Source organism: Cryptotermes secundus, unplaced genomic scaffold, assembly GCF_002891405.2.
Source record: "Cryptotermes secundus unplaced genomic scaffold, Csec_1.0 scaffold791, whole genome shotgun sequence".
Classification (NCBI taxonomy): domain Eukaryota; kingdom Metazoa; phylum Arthropoda; class Insecta; order Blattodea; family Kalotermitidae; genus Cryptotermes; species Cryptotermes secundus.
This window is the reverse complement of record NW_019734323.1, coordinates 134,685-151,026: the sequence shown is the minus strand read 5'-3', so window position 1 is coordinate 151,026 and position 16,342 is coordinate 134,685. Positions and strand designations below refer to the sequence as shown.

Genomic DNA, 16,342 nt, shown 5'->3' with positions numbered 1-16,342 from the left:
AGGCGACAGAGGTCGATTGACTATCATTAGACTACATGGCGTTTTATCCCAGGTGGCTGAATTCTTTATAGCCATATCTATGGGAACCTCAAATTCAAGATATTATTGTGTAACAAAAAATATGAAGCCAAGGGATGGGATAACTGGATGCATCTGCAATGCATAATTGTACTGGAAAGGGGTGTCGGCATACAGATGGTCTTCATATGCATAATTACCAGTGCGGCGTTGTACTGCATGTCGTTACGTGAAATTTTTAGTGATCCATGCCCATCTTTAGATCTTTAGGATGCCCACAATTGAGATTGTATTGCATATGTGTACGTGCTATACCATGGTCATAAAGTCATAAGATTGCTTCAACGAAAGAATAAATTATTCGACTTCCACATTTTTGCGAGAAAACTGAAGAGGAAGGTATTCGTTAAGATTAAATCATATCAATGGCTTAATTTCGAGCACTAACAATAAAAAGAAAGTGTAAAAATATTGAGAGGTGGTCTGTGCGTTTTGTCATTACAGTATTCTCAGTTGTTCAATGTCGAATTTTCTTTGCAGCTATTATGGAAACATGAAGATTGAAATTAATTTGACTTAATCGTCTACAACACTTTTTTTTGTAAAGGCACGAGGGACAGGAGCACCAGCAACCAGTTCATGATATAGTTAGATAGTAGATGGAGAGAGAACAGATAAATTCTGGTTATAGCAGAGAAAATTAAATTCCACAATATCCCACCTTGGAATTAATCTCCCAGCACATAGACCATATTTTAGTCATCAACTGATCGGACATGGTTCACACATATAATTAAAATTGTCAATGTTTCCTGATATGTTAAGAATAAAATCTAATGTGGGTCTCAATGAAAATGACATATTGTATATGTGCTTTATTGTTCCTGGAGTTATGTCGTCAAGTGCGTGGTGTAAATTCCTCTAGATTCATAAGGAAATCTTGAGATAAATTTGATGTGGTTCCTTAGATAGAGAATGTTTTCATTTCAGGGTGTTTATGAACCAAACATTCGCATGACAGCAGTTGTGTGTAGTGAGAATCTGTTTATTTTCAGATTTAGTACCAAATATTAGCAACTTGAATAAGGCTCGTAAATTGTTCAGGTTTAAATTCTTGATTGAATTCATAATATCTGTGGCTTCTAGGTCACTGCTTATGTATATACACACATACACTGTAAACAGATATTACAGCTCAACACATGCCTTCAGTTTACTTATGATACTTTGCTCTAATAACAGAGTAATGGAGGGAGAAAAGCCACGATGCTTTGGAAGATCCAGAGGGAGAGTTAATAGAGAAACTCCCACAACTGTAGACATTACCCAGTAAGTGTGCCACATTTCATGTTTCTGTCATTATGAAACAGCAATTAGAATAATTAAATTATAATCAGCGATTGCTCATGTCAGTAGTTATTTTGCAAAACTACTTTGCACATTTATTATTAGAATTTAGGTAAAAAAAATTTCTAATTTGTTAGGAGATTCTTTTCATTTAGTGCAGGAACTGATGCATAATGAGGAAGAAGTTGTATCTGTTTATGTATGTCATATTTCACATTTCAAAGCACTCAGTAGATTTGAAAAAAGTCTGCAGCTATGTGAATTTCATTTTGATATATGACTGTGGTTCATTAGAATTTATATTTTACATAAAGATACCCAATTTTTTTGGCCCATTTCCATGCTGTGGGAGGAAAGTAGCCCATGACAGTACCATGTTGTGAATGTGTTCTTTCACCATTTGATCAGTTGACTGATTTTTATCAAATTTGGTGTGAAAATTGTGCAATTGGATGCCATGCCAGCTCTATACTCTTTAAATTCCTGCAATTGTATGAATGTGTGCAGTTAAAATGATACTAGAATCACTTAATCTAAGGGCCTCAAAGTGATGTGTGGTAATAGATCTTCAAAAAATATGCCCATTTTGTTAAGGTAATTTCTCTTTACAGAAGGTAAAACAAATGTTTGTTGCATGCACTGTATTTAGCTTTCACCCTGATGCTAATAACTAATGAACCATTGGAGATAGGTATGACTATACCTACACATTATGTATGATATGTTAGACATCAAGGAAAGGGGCAGTGGTGCAGAAGTTGAAGTGATGTTGTCTGGCAGTTGCAATGTGAAGAAAATCAGTATTTTAATAACATTTTCTAAGGAAATGACATTATTACTAGTGCTATGATGACTGCTACTATAATTTCTGCTGCTACTACTATTGCTACAGCCAGTGCCACTACCACTAATACTACAACCACAACTGCTGCCACCACCACTGCCACAACAGTAGTGTCAAGTGTTCCTGATATGTAACATAGATCTAACTGCATAACATTCTCCATTTAATTTAGGAACCAGCTTATCAGTTTGATTGTTTTCAGGTTAAGTGGTTACCAGTTTGTAAACCAAGAAATTGTGTTTACTGACTCTTCTATATACTTTTCATCATATCCGAGGCTTAATGGATGTTGCATTGAATTACTTGTTATGAATTTTATTGTGTTTGTTTCGTCTAGATTCAGGGCTAGCTTGTTAGCAGCAAACCACTTACTCATAAGAGAGATAACTCTGTTTGACAGTATACAGAAATCATGAAAATTTGTACTAGAAGTTATGGCACTGAGTCATCGGAAAATATTGTGTTTTCTCATAAGGTATTTTCTGTTGGAGTATGATCATTTATGTAGATTATGAAAAGCAGGTACATGCATCATGAACAAACAAAACACTCCCAACAATGTGTGTAGATCTTCTTATTCATTCATTCATCAGTAATCTGTCAGACGACAGGTCCACAATCTCTTCCAAAACAGTTCCTCCACTTAATGCGATCTTTTGTTTTTGGAAAGAGACTATCCAGGAAAAGTGATAATGTGGTAGTTTTTCCATTTGCTTTCCACATCGCAGTACAGCATTATATGCTAATGGAAATCACAGAGTAGCCCAGGTTAATAAAGTAGCACCTGCAGCCCATTTTTATAGAGATGTTATTTGATGTAATATAATTTTGCTGTGCAATTATAGACGCAGAAGGAAGGTAAGAAAGTAACTTTTGGCAGTACCCTCATATTTCTTTATTAGCTGTGATTCTAATGTATATAAGCGAATGTGTGGATTGTTTTATACTCTAACTTTTGCAAGGCATATAAAATATACGTGGGGCAATCCAAAAGTTTCCAAAATTTGAATTTTGCGCGCGAATGGTTATGAGTACCTCGAAATACCACTAACTGTCTCCTCACACATCCTTCTTGAATAAGTGTGGCAAGCGGCATCGAGTTGAGTGGTTGGGTTTATTGTTGGTGAACATATTTCCATTGTTGTATTTCCGTGAGTTTGCGGTTTGGGATAGCTGACCTGAGAGAGCCACGTGTCTGTATAAAGTTTTGTTTCAAATTTGGGAAAACTGCTGCAGAAACACACCAAATGTTGAAGCAAGCTTTTGGTGAAAACAGTCCAGGCCAGACACAAACTTACAACTGGTATAAGCGTTTTAAAAATGGCCGAACATTGACTGATGATGACGATCGTTTGGGACGGCCATCAGCGGGAAAAACATCAGAAAATGTCGCGAAAGTAAGGGATCTGATTCTGCAAGATTGTAGACTGACCATCCAAGACCTCTGTAACCCCTTGGGACTAAGTTATGGTACATGTCAACGAATTTTGACAGAGGAACTGAACATGAGGAGGATTGCGGTGAAGTTTGTGCCACGAGTGCTGCAAAATGAACAGAAGCAGCATCGCTTGGAAGTCTGCAGGGAACTTCAGCAACAGCTTCAAGAGGATCCAGACTTTCTTTTGAAGGTTGTCACTGATGATGAAAGTTGGGTTTATGGCTACGACCCTGAAAGCAAGCAGCAATCGTCACAATGGAAGAGCCCTTCTTCACCTCGGCCAAAAAAAGCTCAACAAGTCAAGAGCAACATTAAGTCCATGTTCTGTTTTTTTTATATTGACGGCATTGTTCATAAGGAGTTCGTCCCTCCTGGTCAGACAGTCAATAAAGAGTTCTATCGTGATGTTCTAAGGCGTTTGAGGGAGAACATGAGGAGAAAACGTCCAGAGAAGTGGCGTACGAATGACTGGGTACTCCACCATGACAACGCATGACCGCATACGGCTTACAGTGTGCAGGAATTTTTGGCTAAAAACAAGATGGCAGTTGTTCCCCACCCACTGTAATCGCCAGACTTGGGTCCATGTGACTTCTTTCTCTTCACCAAGATGAAAATCAAGTTGAAGGGGCGAAGATTTGATACAGTTGAGGAAATTCAAGCAGTAAACGCAGACGGTACTAAACACCCTAACAAAGAAAGACTTCCAGGATGCATTTGAAAAGTGTCAGAAACGCTGAGATCGGTGTATTTGCTCCCAAGGGGACTACTTTGAAGGTGATGGTACAGAATAAGATCTAGGTAAGATGTAATAGTTTTTATTAATATATTTCGGGAACCTTTGGATTGCACCACGTACAAATACATATTTGAACACAACGATGGGAATGCAAATACACACTGCACCATGCTATTATATCGCAGTCATCTGTTTGTCTTTTTCTTCAGCTTTTAGTTGTAGAGCAAAATATTGAAGAACACTTGTATGTAAAGATGTGCCTATTTTATCAAGACAAATCTTGAATATGGGCAGTGTGACCAGTGTTTCTTTGAACCCTCAAAAATTGTAAATGTAAATATGTGTTAATTTACATTGTCAGGACTCAAAATATTAAGTGCAAATTTGTGAATAACATGAATTTGAGGGAACATAAAATTTGTGAAATTTTAACATTGTTCTTATGGACATTTGACTGGTACCAAATAAAAGGTGCATAAGTTCGTGAAAATGTAGACTTTGAGAGCAAAAATTTGAAATGTCACTGTAATATGACAGTGTCAAGAAAAGAAACCATATCTTGGCTGAAGAATAAGCTCATCTGCTGCTGCATTATTCTGTTGGGAGTGCTATGAAGCATACTATATACATTTGTTTTTTGAACCACCCAGCTGGTTTTATAACCTTTATAACCAGCCTCATCTTCACAGGATACATTTAAGTGTGATAACCATGACAGCATGACCATTACAACTGTAGTTCGATTCTTTGACCGTATATAGACTATACAACATCAAATGGCAAGATGATGAATTGAAAAGGATTTGGAAGGAAGTTGGCATGGTCTGATGAAGGTGTTTTCCTGTGGAGGGACTGAGGAAAACCATGGAAACTCTCAGAATTCCTGGTGTTCCAACCAAGTTTCAAACCAAGTGCCTCCTAAATACAAGTCTAGGGCATTATTGCTAGAACAACCTGCTCAATGTCTGTATTGGAGGAAAATCCATCATCAGTATTGAAGTTACATGAAAGTTTACTTTTAAGTGCCTTTTGAGAAATCATTCAGAGAGAATGTAGTAATAACTGTATTACAAGCAACAGTGCAAAGACTTGGTTATGATAGATTTAGACAAAATTTTGTTTTAGTGTTGTTCATTTTAGGGGTCCTTTTACAAGGGCTTTAATGAACTTTAATGTTCATCTTTTCACCCTTGACAAAATTTCAGTATATTATGTAGAAGTCAAGCATGTTTGCTGTTCATTATTAAAGAGTGAACCAAGCAAGGGAGCAGCAAGCAAAGTGCTTTTTTTTTGTGTGTGCTTGGATCATTCTTTTGGCCCTGAAGATGGAGGTAGTATAATCCTCTGAAATGTCAATAAACTTCTACCAGACTGAATGATGTAATATCCCAGAAGAGAGTGCTCTCCTTAGAATTGCCATGAGAAATCTCACTAACGAACTTAATGGAGCCGAGCCCTTCTTGATAAGCCACAAATTGTGTGGCTACTAAAGAACTTCCCAGCATTTTATGGAACCCAAAGGCCCATTACTGTGTTCACAAGCGTCCTTCACTGGTCCCTATCCTGAGCCAGATCAATCCAGTCCATACTACCCCATGCTCTCTCTCTAAGATCCATTTTAATCTTGACTTGGTCAATCTAATTATATTTGGCTGATAGTGCAAGTTTTGAAGCTCCTCATTATGCAGTTTTTTCCAGCCTCCTGTCACTTCATCTTTCTTCTCTCCAAATGTTGTCCTCAGCACCCAGTTCTCAAACACCCTCAGTCTGCCCATATTTTTATCTTGGTTAGATTTGATTAACTGTTGAGGCCAACATCATTGTTTTACCACCAAATCCACTAATTTGTCAGTAAGTGTCAACTGATCGTTGGGAAAATTGCAAAGAAAGTATTTTATGATACGAATACTGTGAAATGAAGCGCATCTTTTCCACTCTTGTATGTAAAATGACACCCTGTGCATATAAGAAATGTTGAAATCAAAAGCTGTTTGCTCTGAATATCATTATGACTGTTTCCATGTTGGCTAACTCTTTTGTGACTTGTTCAGATTGGAGGATTCTGCTCAAGAACTTGTGCCTCTTATGAGAGCCAGAGGGAGATCTAAATGTTCAACAACTCTGCCTCCCACCTTTCATGCCTGTCGGCCTGGTGAGCAAGCATGGGGTGTGCATTCATCCATAAGGGATGGGGTGAGTGATGATAGGACTATTCTTGCCAAGATTTTTCCTTTTGTAAAGAGCACCTGATCTATACGGGGTGTCCCAATGAAAGGTATCCAAAATAAAATCATTATATCTCAGAAAGAATGTATTATACACATTAATGGGTTACACCATTACAAAAGGAAACTATAATTTTTTCTGCATATATAACTTTCTCACTAAATTAAACTCTGAGCTCCCTTGGTGGCATGACAAATATCCAGTCTTGAAGCATGTTTGGTGTTACCATAGCCACAGCGTCCCTTATGCAGGCTTTCAGGTGTTGAAGGTTATTGATCTTAACCTGGTAGACAATGTTCTTCACATAACCCCACAAGAAAAATATCCACTGGGGTTAAATCTGGCAACCTAGGAGGCCAAGCGATTGGTCCACCTCTGCCAATTCATATCCCAGCCATCTCTCTGTCCAGGTGATTCCTAACATGGTGGCAAAAATGTGGCAGTTTATGCGCATAAGCCAGGTATGAAAAAGAAACTTTCAGAGTTTTCCTTTCCAATGACATAAACAGGATATATATATGACAATTAATTTCCGAGATATAAATTTTTTATTTTGGATACCTTTCATCCAGGTACCATATATTTTGTATGTGACCAGTTATCGGCAAACATAATTCCACCATTATTGTCATGAAGGCAACAGCTCATGACAGGTTCTGTAGTATCCAACAATTGAGCCAATACATGTTCGATTTGTGTCCTTCTCGTCTGCTGTTGAACTACTAAGCAACATCACTGATGATCTGGGGCACAGTCCTGTGGAAAAGAAGCCACAGAGCAGCCTGCCATGCAGCTCCGGGTTTAAAGAAATGGTCACAGATCATCATGTGAGGCGATTCTTGTTACTTAACAGTAACCTTACACTTTTAAATGCAGAATTAAATGGCAGACAAGCTCATAAAATGCACATACTTGAAGAGGCTGACACTTCCATCCTAAACAGAGATGACAGAAGTTAAATAAACTATAATGTATTAATATTTCTTACTACCTTCTTGATTGTTAGGCGTTGCTGTGACACTTCAGAAAGCACCAGGACCCCACCCTAGCTTGATTACAGCCCTGCTAACAGTTGATGTTGGATAGGTGTTTAAAACACATATCTTAACGTTGTGTGTTCTACTTGCTCCTTTAATGATTCCACTTGTATGTGAGTGTCTTGGTATTTAAAGAATTACTCAGGACATTTCTCTGATTCAGAATTTCATTTATGCATTTGAAGGATCAATACTCTCTCAAGCTATGATCATCATGTTCAAACTTTTGACCAATCTTATATTGTTTCAGCAACTGAAACTTGTAGAAATCACTGAAAACTGAATCTATACTTGGAGGAGGCTGTTGAAGCGCTTTTTAGCCTATTTCCTCAAGAATTTTAATTATACTTGATACGTGTCTGAACAGCCGATCACAGTGGCCACACAGTCTATGGCATGACTGCCTTCGCTCCCTGGAATGCTGGGATCGTGGATTTGAATCCCACTCAAGGCATGGGTGTCTGTGTGTGTTTATTCTCTGTTTGTATTGTTCTTTGTGTAGGTAGCGGCCTTGTGACTGGCTGAGCCTCTGTCCAAGGAGTTGTACCAACTGTGTATAGGATTAAGAAACTGAGTAAGTGGCCAAGGTCCAACAAAAGACTGTAGAGTCATAGATAGACAGACAGACATGTCTGAACATGGCAGGTATTCGGATCACTGACAAACGTTTAAACCATACAGCTACCCTGGATGGTGACAAGAATATTCTCCTTGTTTGCTGCAGGCAACTGTTAGTGATTTTTTAAATAAGATACTCCCTGAGCAACAAGATGTGCCACAATAGAGTGCTGCTCTGCTGTATGTCTGCCTGCTTCAGTCTCACCTTGAATAATGTTACAAATAATTTAATGCTAAAATCTATGCATCCACATGTAAATGTCAGATGTGTACAGTATGTAATTACAAGGTGGTTCAAATATGACCGGGACTGATTTTTTTTTTAAACCAAAATTGCCAAACACTTACTTGCACATGTCAGTCTTCAACGTACTCCCCTCTGGAGTCAACACATTTTTTTCCAATGTTCTGGAAGCATCCTGATGCCCTTTTCAAAAAAGTTTTGTGGTTGGTGGCGTATCCACTCCTGAACATTCTGGACGACGACGTTGTTGTCCACAAACCACATGCCTTGCAAGTCTGATTTGAGCCTTCCGAACAGGTAGAAATCACTTGGTGCCAAATCGGGACTGTATGGCGGATGTGTCAGAAGGTTACATTTCAATTTCTGGAGGGCTTCCNTGCACCCATGTTTCATCGGTGGTCACTATAGACTTCAAAAATGCATCACCTTCATCTTCAAACTGCTGTAGGAGATGACTGGCAACTTGCATGCGCACTATTTTGTTCACGTCTGTCAAAGTGCGTGGTACCCACCGTGTATTCACCTTGCGATAGTGCAGGTGGTATTTCACGATGTGTTCTACGCTACCAACACTGATTGACAGCATTGCTCCAAGTTCCTTGATAGTGATGCGCCTATTCTCACAAATAAGTGCATCTGCACGATCAATGTTTGGCTTGGTGACGGATGTTCGTGGCCGACGATCATGCGGTTCATTCTCCATGTGCTCTCTGCCCTCTCTGAAGCACTTACACCACTCAAAGACACGGGTCCATGAGAGACACTCTTCCCCATACTGTTGTTGGAGTCTGTGGTGAATTTCAGCGGGCAGGATGTTTTTTCCAACGAGGAATTTGATCACAATGCGTTGTTCCATGCTCCGCAGTACCTTCTGTTCACTCATCACTCTAGCAACTTCCAGACAGGACTGAATAGATTCTAACCCTAACAGGAGGGAGGGTGGAGGTTGTGGCTTCACTCTCTCAAGGTCGCACAGCTGCTGCACAGTGTGGCTTGTTTACAAAAAATCAGTCCCGATCATATTTGAACCATCTGGTACTAGGTTTTCATCAGTTCATTCCTAGCACAGCAGTTAAATGTAAGTTTAGTTCTAAAGTCCATTGTATGCTCCTGGTCTTGTGAGATGTGATGTCATCTAGTCTGGTAAGTAACCACCAGTGTTCCAGAAGAACCTTCTACCTCCTTCTTCAGGTTTTACTCTTATATAATGAAGTACATTGGTACTTTTATACTGATCAACGTGGTGTTACAGCCCAGAAGACCATCATCTAACCTCATAGTTGTTCTGTCTTGCATCTTGTCAGAAAATTGTCTTTATTAATGTGTGGTGAATTTATGCAGGTAAGGCGCGGTGCTGGAGCCACCGGAATTGCCAGTGACTCAGTGATTGAGGAGGGATTGTCTGCACTGGACATTAGTGAGTAAATGCAATTTGTTAATACAAATATTATGTTTATGGACATTATCCATCATCCTATGTTTACCTAATATCACCAGCCTGTTTATTTTTCAGAACATAAATTTCAGAGACAGAATCCAGCCTCCAAAACATTGTATTTTGAAAAATAAACAGGACAGTGATTTTAAAAAAGGATGATGGATAATGTCCAGAAATATAATATTTGTGCTAATGTTCCATCGTCACAAGCTTTTACATCTTATTTGCGGAAGTATGTTAAAATTCAGAAATTATGTGATACAGTTTTATATTTTGGAATTAAAATTTGGCAAAAACACAAAGAATGTATGCTGAAAATGCTACAAATTGTATTCTGTTTGAAAGTGGCAAGTTCTTTTTGCATGGACAAACTTTAAAAATGAATGTGTTCAATAATTTTATCACAGTCCACAGGAACATATAGTGCTTTGTCAAGAGGTGAACAAAGTGCTGCTTCCTGTACACAGACTGATCTTTGGATTTCAGTTTACCATCTAATTTTTCAAGTTATTCTACCTCTTAGAATAATTAATGTGTAGTAGAGCCATGAAGGGTCCTGTTCTGGGATGTGTTGCTATGTAGTCTGGTAGAAGTTTACTGATGTTTCACAGAAATATTTTGCATCCATCTTCAGTGTTGAAGAGTAATAAAGCAAGCATGTAAGCAGCAGGCTTCTACCAGATTAAACAGAATCCATCCCAATGTTAGTATTCTTCATGGTCTCTACTGTGAGATTATCACACCTAAAATAGTGGAGTCAAATTTCAACCAAGTGAATAATTGAATTTTCAGCATGATTTAAATTAATTAGTCAGGAAGAAGTGTGTAAGAAATCAACCAACTAACTAAGACCATGGAGGTGAGTAATTCTTGAGAAAGTAATAGTCACTCTGGTACTCAAGAAATTATTAGAATTTTATGAAACTGTAAGATTTGTTACCTTGTTTTGAACCTGTCATTGACCCCTATCCTGAGCCAGATGAATCCAGTCCACATCTTCCCATCTTTAAGATCCATTTTATTATTGTTATCCCATCTGTGCTTTCTTCAGATTTTCCTACCAACAATTTTTCTATGCATCTCTGTCCCATGTGTGCTACAAGCCCCACCCATCTCATCCTTGACTTGATACTTCAAATAATATTTGGCAAGTAATGTAAGAAACTAATATTCCATAAATAAGACAAAAGGAAGAGTTGTCAAATATGTTGTTGTCATCCCATTGTTAAGCTGACTGAAACAAAATTACTGCTTTGTTAAATGAGCAGAGAAATACAGTTAACTCCCCATTATCTTGAGTATGTGAGATAATGGAGATTGTCAGTTACATGAATATGCCAGTTACATGAGAAAAAGTCTTACACAGACAAAACACAAAGTCAAAACAACATGTTGCCATATTTCTTATGTGGGAATCTTCATAGGTGGCATATGGATTGGTGGAGGATTTCAGGCTCATAATGTAACATGATCAAAAATTCAGCTAGCCTCTATTGTAATGAAACCTGCACGAGAATGATGGGTACTGCTACTAGTGATCGATGGGAGAACATAGCAGGTGAATGCATCACATGTTTTTGAATAACCACAGAAAAACTTTAATTTTGTTTGAAAATTTTGCCACTTGGATGATAATTCTAATTGTTTGGATGCTGGATAACTGTGAGTTCACTGCCCTGCTGTGCAAACCATTTCTTTACTTGTTGCAAGAAAAATATCTATTCCAGTACAAACGATGATTTCTTGTTGGACTGTGAAAAAAAGAATAGAAATTTATTATGGTTTGCTGTTTGGGTTGTTGACATTTCTCATGTCTCTTCAAATCAGAGCTGTTCCCTTTGAGTGTAATTTATTGAAGGAAGGTTGATCAGTTGGGTCTGTTGTTATTTGCTGAAGTCAACCATGGTCAAAAAGAGTTTGAAACCACTCAAGGATGAATGGGTAACATGGCAGATAGTCATTGTCCTGCTCAATCATAAACATTTATCATGTGTAATCTTCCCTCCCCCCACCATTTATATATTAAACTTAGTGAAGGTAACATATTTTAGGACTGTGTGATAGAAACCAGAATGGATCTTAGAGAGATAGGATGGGATGGTATGGATTGGATAGATCTGGCTCAGGATAGGGACCAATGGAGGGCTCTTGTGAACACGGTAATGAACCTTCGGGTTCCATAAAATGCTGGGAAATTCTTGAGTAGCTGCAGAATTGGCAGCTCCTCCAGGAGGGCTCAGCTCCATCAGTAAGTAAGTGGTAGAAACCATAAATCTTATGTTTATTTATGTACAGATCCCATCAACGTTTCTTCTGGAACAAAGACTTTAAAAGAAAGTATGCTAGATGACGACAGTTCCAGTGAGCAAGGAAAGGTGCAAATTAAACCTCTAGGTGCAGTGAAGCGTTCAGTTCTGAGTACTAAGCCAGAGGATGTGCTTTCTAAGAAAGGTAATTTAAACTATTCTGGAATTTGAGAAGTTGTATATTTCATAATAATACTTTCCACAGTCTGCACAACTTCAGTCCATCTATGTATATTGTTCAAGCATTTTTCATAAAGGAATTGTGGAAAATGATGAAAACTCATATTTGGGATAGGAAGGCAGAGGGGGAACTTGGATGCATGTGAAACAAGACAGTTATCTAATTTACCAATATTATTGGGGGACCAAAATATATTTTAATATATGTCAGTCCATGCTTTTGTCTGGTTACTAAGTAACCATAGCTGGATTTTATGCAGTCTGTGTCCACTGCCACTGCATTGGTTAGTAGCCATTTCGTGTATCAGACAATTTCTGTAGAGTGGTATGGAAGTAAGTAATAGGACAGAAATCAGTGGAGATGTACATTCACAAGACTGTCATAATAAATAAGCAGTTACCTTATTTGAGTATCGGTTATTTTAAGGAAAACCATGATGAAGAACATTCACTAATATTTTACGTCTAACATAGAGCTTTTTGAAATTTCAACAGGAAATTCTTGAAAACAAACTTCATCAAATGTACCTAATATCAATAACTCGTAAGCCTGCACAGGATGGTTACATTTGTACTAAGGTTTTGAAATTGATATAATAACAGTCTGCACTAGACAGTGCTGTTGTGTAGGGGAAATGTTTTCAGCGAAAATTACCTATAAAAGCAAGCTTTGTTGGAGGTATCTAAGCTTTCTTTACTGCAAACAGAACACTGTAATAGTAATTGTCTAGTTCACTGCTAAACCACAGAGATACATTTCCTTCTGTCACAACTTTATCAGCTATAACAGTCAGTGATTACTTGATTTGGCCCTCAAATACACACTTTAGAAATTTCACTAATAACTACTATATAAGTGTGCATTCGATTTTCTGCCCCTGTATATTTAATAATATTCCTTTTTATTGTCATCTGATATGGGACTAAATTGCAGGATCTGGCTGGTAATTGTGTTTGTTGGATACTGATATCCATTATTTACAAATAATTACACAGTTTACAGTGTTCACTATCATTTCACAATCTGTTATTTCACTCTTGCTTGATTTCTTGCTGGCTCTTTCTTCATAGACGTTGCTAGGCTGTGGGCTCAAATAGTTAGGACTCCTCTGGTTGCTCACAGGCTGCCTGTATATTTGTTGCATACTGATCAGAAAGTGTTGATGCAATGCCACCTTGATTATTATGGTTGGGGGGAGGGGATTATGCTTCTATTGGTTGGTAAGTGAACACTTCTGCAATATTCCCATGCTTTCAGGATTCTGAAATTTATGGTTTTTGGATGTCATATCACAGGGTGAATGTGCAGCTGCACAAATGTAACAAATGGGTGGAAGCATCAGAATAAATAATTATATCAGGCTACAGTTTCTCAGATAATTGGTGGGGTAGGGGAAACCACAGGGATTGGTGAACACATCACCCCAAGTCACAACATATAAAGGGGTGTTGGGTAAACATCAGCAGGGAAACAGGAAGAAAGCAGTCTGGCTGAGTGAAAGAAGTCGAGGAATGAAATGCATCGATATGAACGGATCATGGTTGAACACAGTTCTTGCAGCAGTCCTTCCAGTTGTTGAGGTGTTGCTGCTACGTGTCATTCATAATGTCCAGTTTTTATACTGCACTTTTAATGGCCTCTGACATGTCTTGCAGTTTCCATTGCTTTTAGGTATTTGTCATTTTATGGTGCAGGAAAGTTAAGTAAGTGCTAAATCTGATGATACAAATGTGTAAGGGAAAGATAGACTGTTGTGCATTGTCAAGAAGCCCTTATGGAGAGTCTCATGGGAGCCTATGCATTCTTGTTATTCATTTATTTTTATTTATGCTTAAATTAGTATATTATAATGCACATAAACCTATAATTTTTCCTCCCTTTTGTATTTTATTTTTCGTGCTCTGCAGTTTTCCAGACACACAGAAACTGTTGAATATCTTTGTGCAGGTACTACAGGACGTGTTGTAGAGCTCCAAACCAATTATTTCCGTCTACCCACTGTGACAAACTGGCAATTATATCAGTATCGAGTGGACTTCAAACCAGAAGAAGATTCTAGTGCTGAGAAAAAAAGAATAGTTCGTGAATTCAAAGAAATGCTTGGAGGATATTTGTTTGATGGAACAATGCTTTACACCCCTCACAAATACCAGAAAGATGTAAGTCTTGTTTACTGTGTTCTTGGGCACAATAGACCACTGTAGGTCGCGGTGCAAGGTCCGAGAAGGCCTACCCCTCATTCATTCATTCATTCATTCATTCATTACTGTGTTGCTGTTATACCAATGTTTAAAAAATGGATGGTAATATGAAGGTGGAACTTAGAGAAATAGGATGGGGTTGTATGAACTGGATATATCTGGCTAAGGACAGAGACCAGTGGAGGGGGTCTTGTGAAAAAGATGATGAACCTTTGGGTTCCATAAAATATAGGGAAATTCTTAAGTACCTGAGTGAATAGTGGCTGCAGCTTCTCAAGGAGAACTCCATGGAGTTAGTCAGTTTAGTTAGTTCATGAAAAAAAACAGATTAGTTTAAGCTTTGGAATTTCTAATTTATGTCCCTGAAACAGAGAAGAGTTCTGCAAAATTTGTGCATTTGTATCAGCATGTTAAACAGTATTGCTCTATTAGTTATCATCATACTCTTCCAACTGTGCTCCCTTATTTCAGCCCATGACCTTCTTCTCAACTAGACCCTCTGACAACACCAAAATATGTGTCACAGTTCAAACAGTGGGTTTGCTGGCATTTGGTGATTACCACTATGTGCAGTTTTTCAACATTCTGATGCGGCACATCCTAGAGAGTCTGAAGCTTCAGTTAGTGAGTATTCACATTGCTAAACGCTTTTCATAGCAGTAAGAAAATGAAGTCATTAATCTTGTTGAATCCATTGTTGGCTAACATAATTTCAAAGATGCGGTTAGTCATCCTATGCGAACAGCTGCACCATGTTTCCGATACATTTTGAAACTTGTATGTAGATTGTGCTCATTTTTCTTCATGTTATCAATATAGGCTCTCCAGTAGTCATTCTTTAACTGCAGAATGCATTTCAAATATTTATATACTCCAGGGAAAATATAAAATTATTGGCTGTGTTTTAGACATGGCCTCTGGGTTGCCCATGGAAAGAAGTAGCAGGGAAGTGATTGTAGCTGCACTGTGGGAGCGAGGGAAAGTGGTTCACTGTAGTTAAGGCCATGTTATAACCAATACACACTCTACAATAGCCATATCAGTTAGGTGACTTGACCAGATTCATGCATACTCTGCTGAGAATTGTCAGAAGTAAAAACACAGACAACAGAGATCTTTAACCATACTGCAGCAGCAGCAGGAACTTGCTGTTGCTTAAATGAGGCTGAAAGGGTAGGCAGGGTGATATTTAAGCTACAAAAAGTGTAAATTTATTCAAAATAATTAAACAGTCAGCTCCAGTCTCATTGGAACATACCAAATCTGTGTTGTAAAGACCAGTTGGTTAATGAAGTAAGTAGAATCAGTAAATTCTGAGAATCATATGAAAGAAATGTGTACACTCTTATGGAGAAAGTCCAGAATCTTATAATTTGTTACATACAGTAACTGCTTTGAATGTAGTTAAAGAAATCATCAGGGGGCTAAATTAGATATCAGATGTTCCTGTTTGGTTTGAGACCCAGTCAGTCACAGGTATTTCATCTTTATTCATTCTGGTCCATCACACTTGTTAATTATTATAAAATGAATATGAGAACACCATCCAGGGTGACTCAGTATATATTTCTATAGTGCCTTTACATGTTTCAGTCAGTTGTGACCATCTTCAGAAAGGCAAAACAACATGCTACATAGATTGTAATAAAATACATATGCTTAAACTTTTGTATAAAAATTTGTTAAACTTAAAAGATGTGTGAGT

The 16,342-nt window shown here is 38.0% G+C and overlaps 1 protein-coding gene across 5 annotated transcripts in view; it reads left to right on the top strand.

Moving 5' to 3' along the window:
• Nucleotides 1–10: 10 nt before the first annotated feature.
• LOC111868661 (piwi-like protein Siwi) overlaps nt 11–16,342 on the top strand; it is a 67,582-nt gene continuing 51,250 nt past the window's right edge. Inside the window, exons 1-7 of one of the 5 annotated variants that reach the window (XM_023859526.2) lie at nt 11–52; nt 1,261–1,347; nt 6,438–6,579; nt 9,853–9,928; nt 12,245–12,400; nt 14,384–14,595; nt 15,109–15,261. In XM_023859526.2, coding sequence (XP_023715294.1) covers nt 36–52; nt 1,261–1,347; nt 6,438–6,579; nt 9,853–9,928; nt 12,245–12,400; nt 14,384–14,595; nt 15,109–15,261 — 843 coding nt within the window. In that variant the 5' untranslated portion in view covers nt 11–35. The other 4 variants (XM_023859527.2, XM_023859529.2, XM_023859525.2 and 1 more) reach the window with 4 other exon arrangements.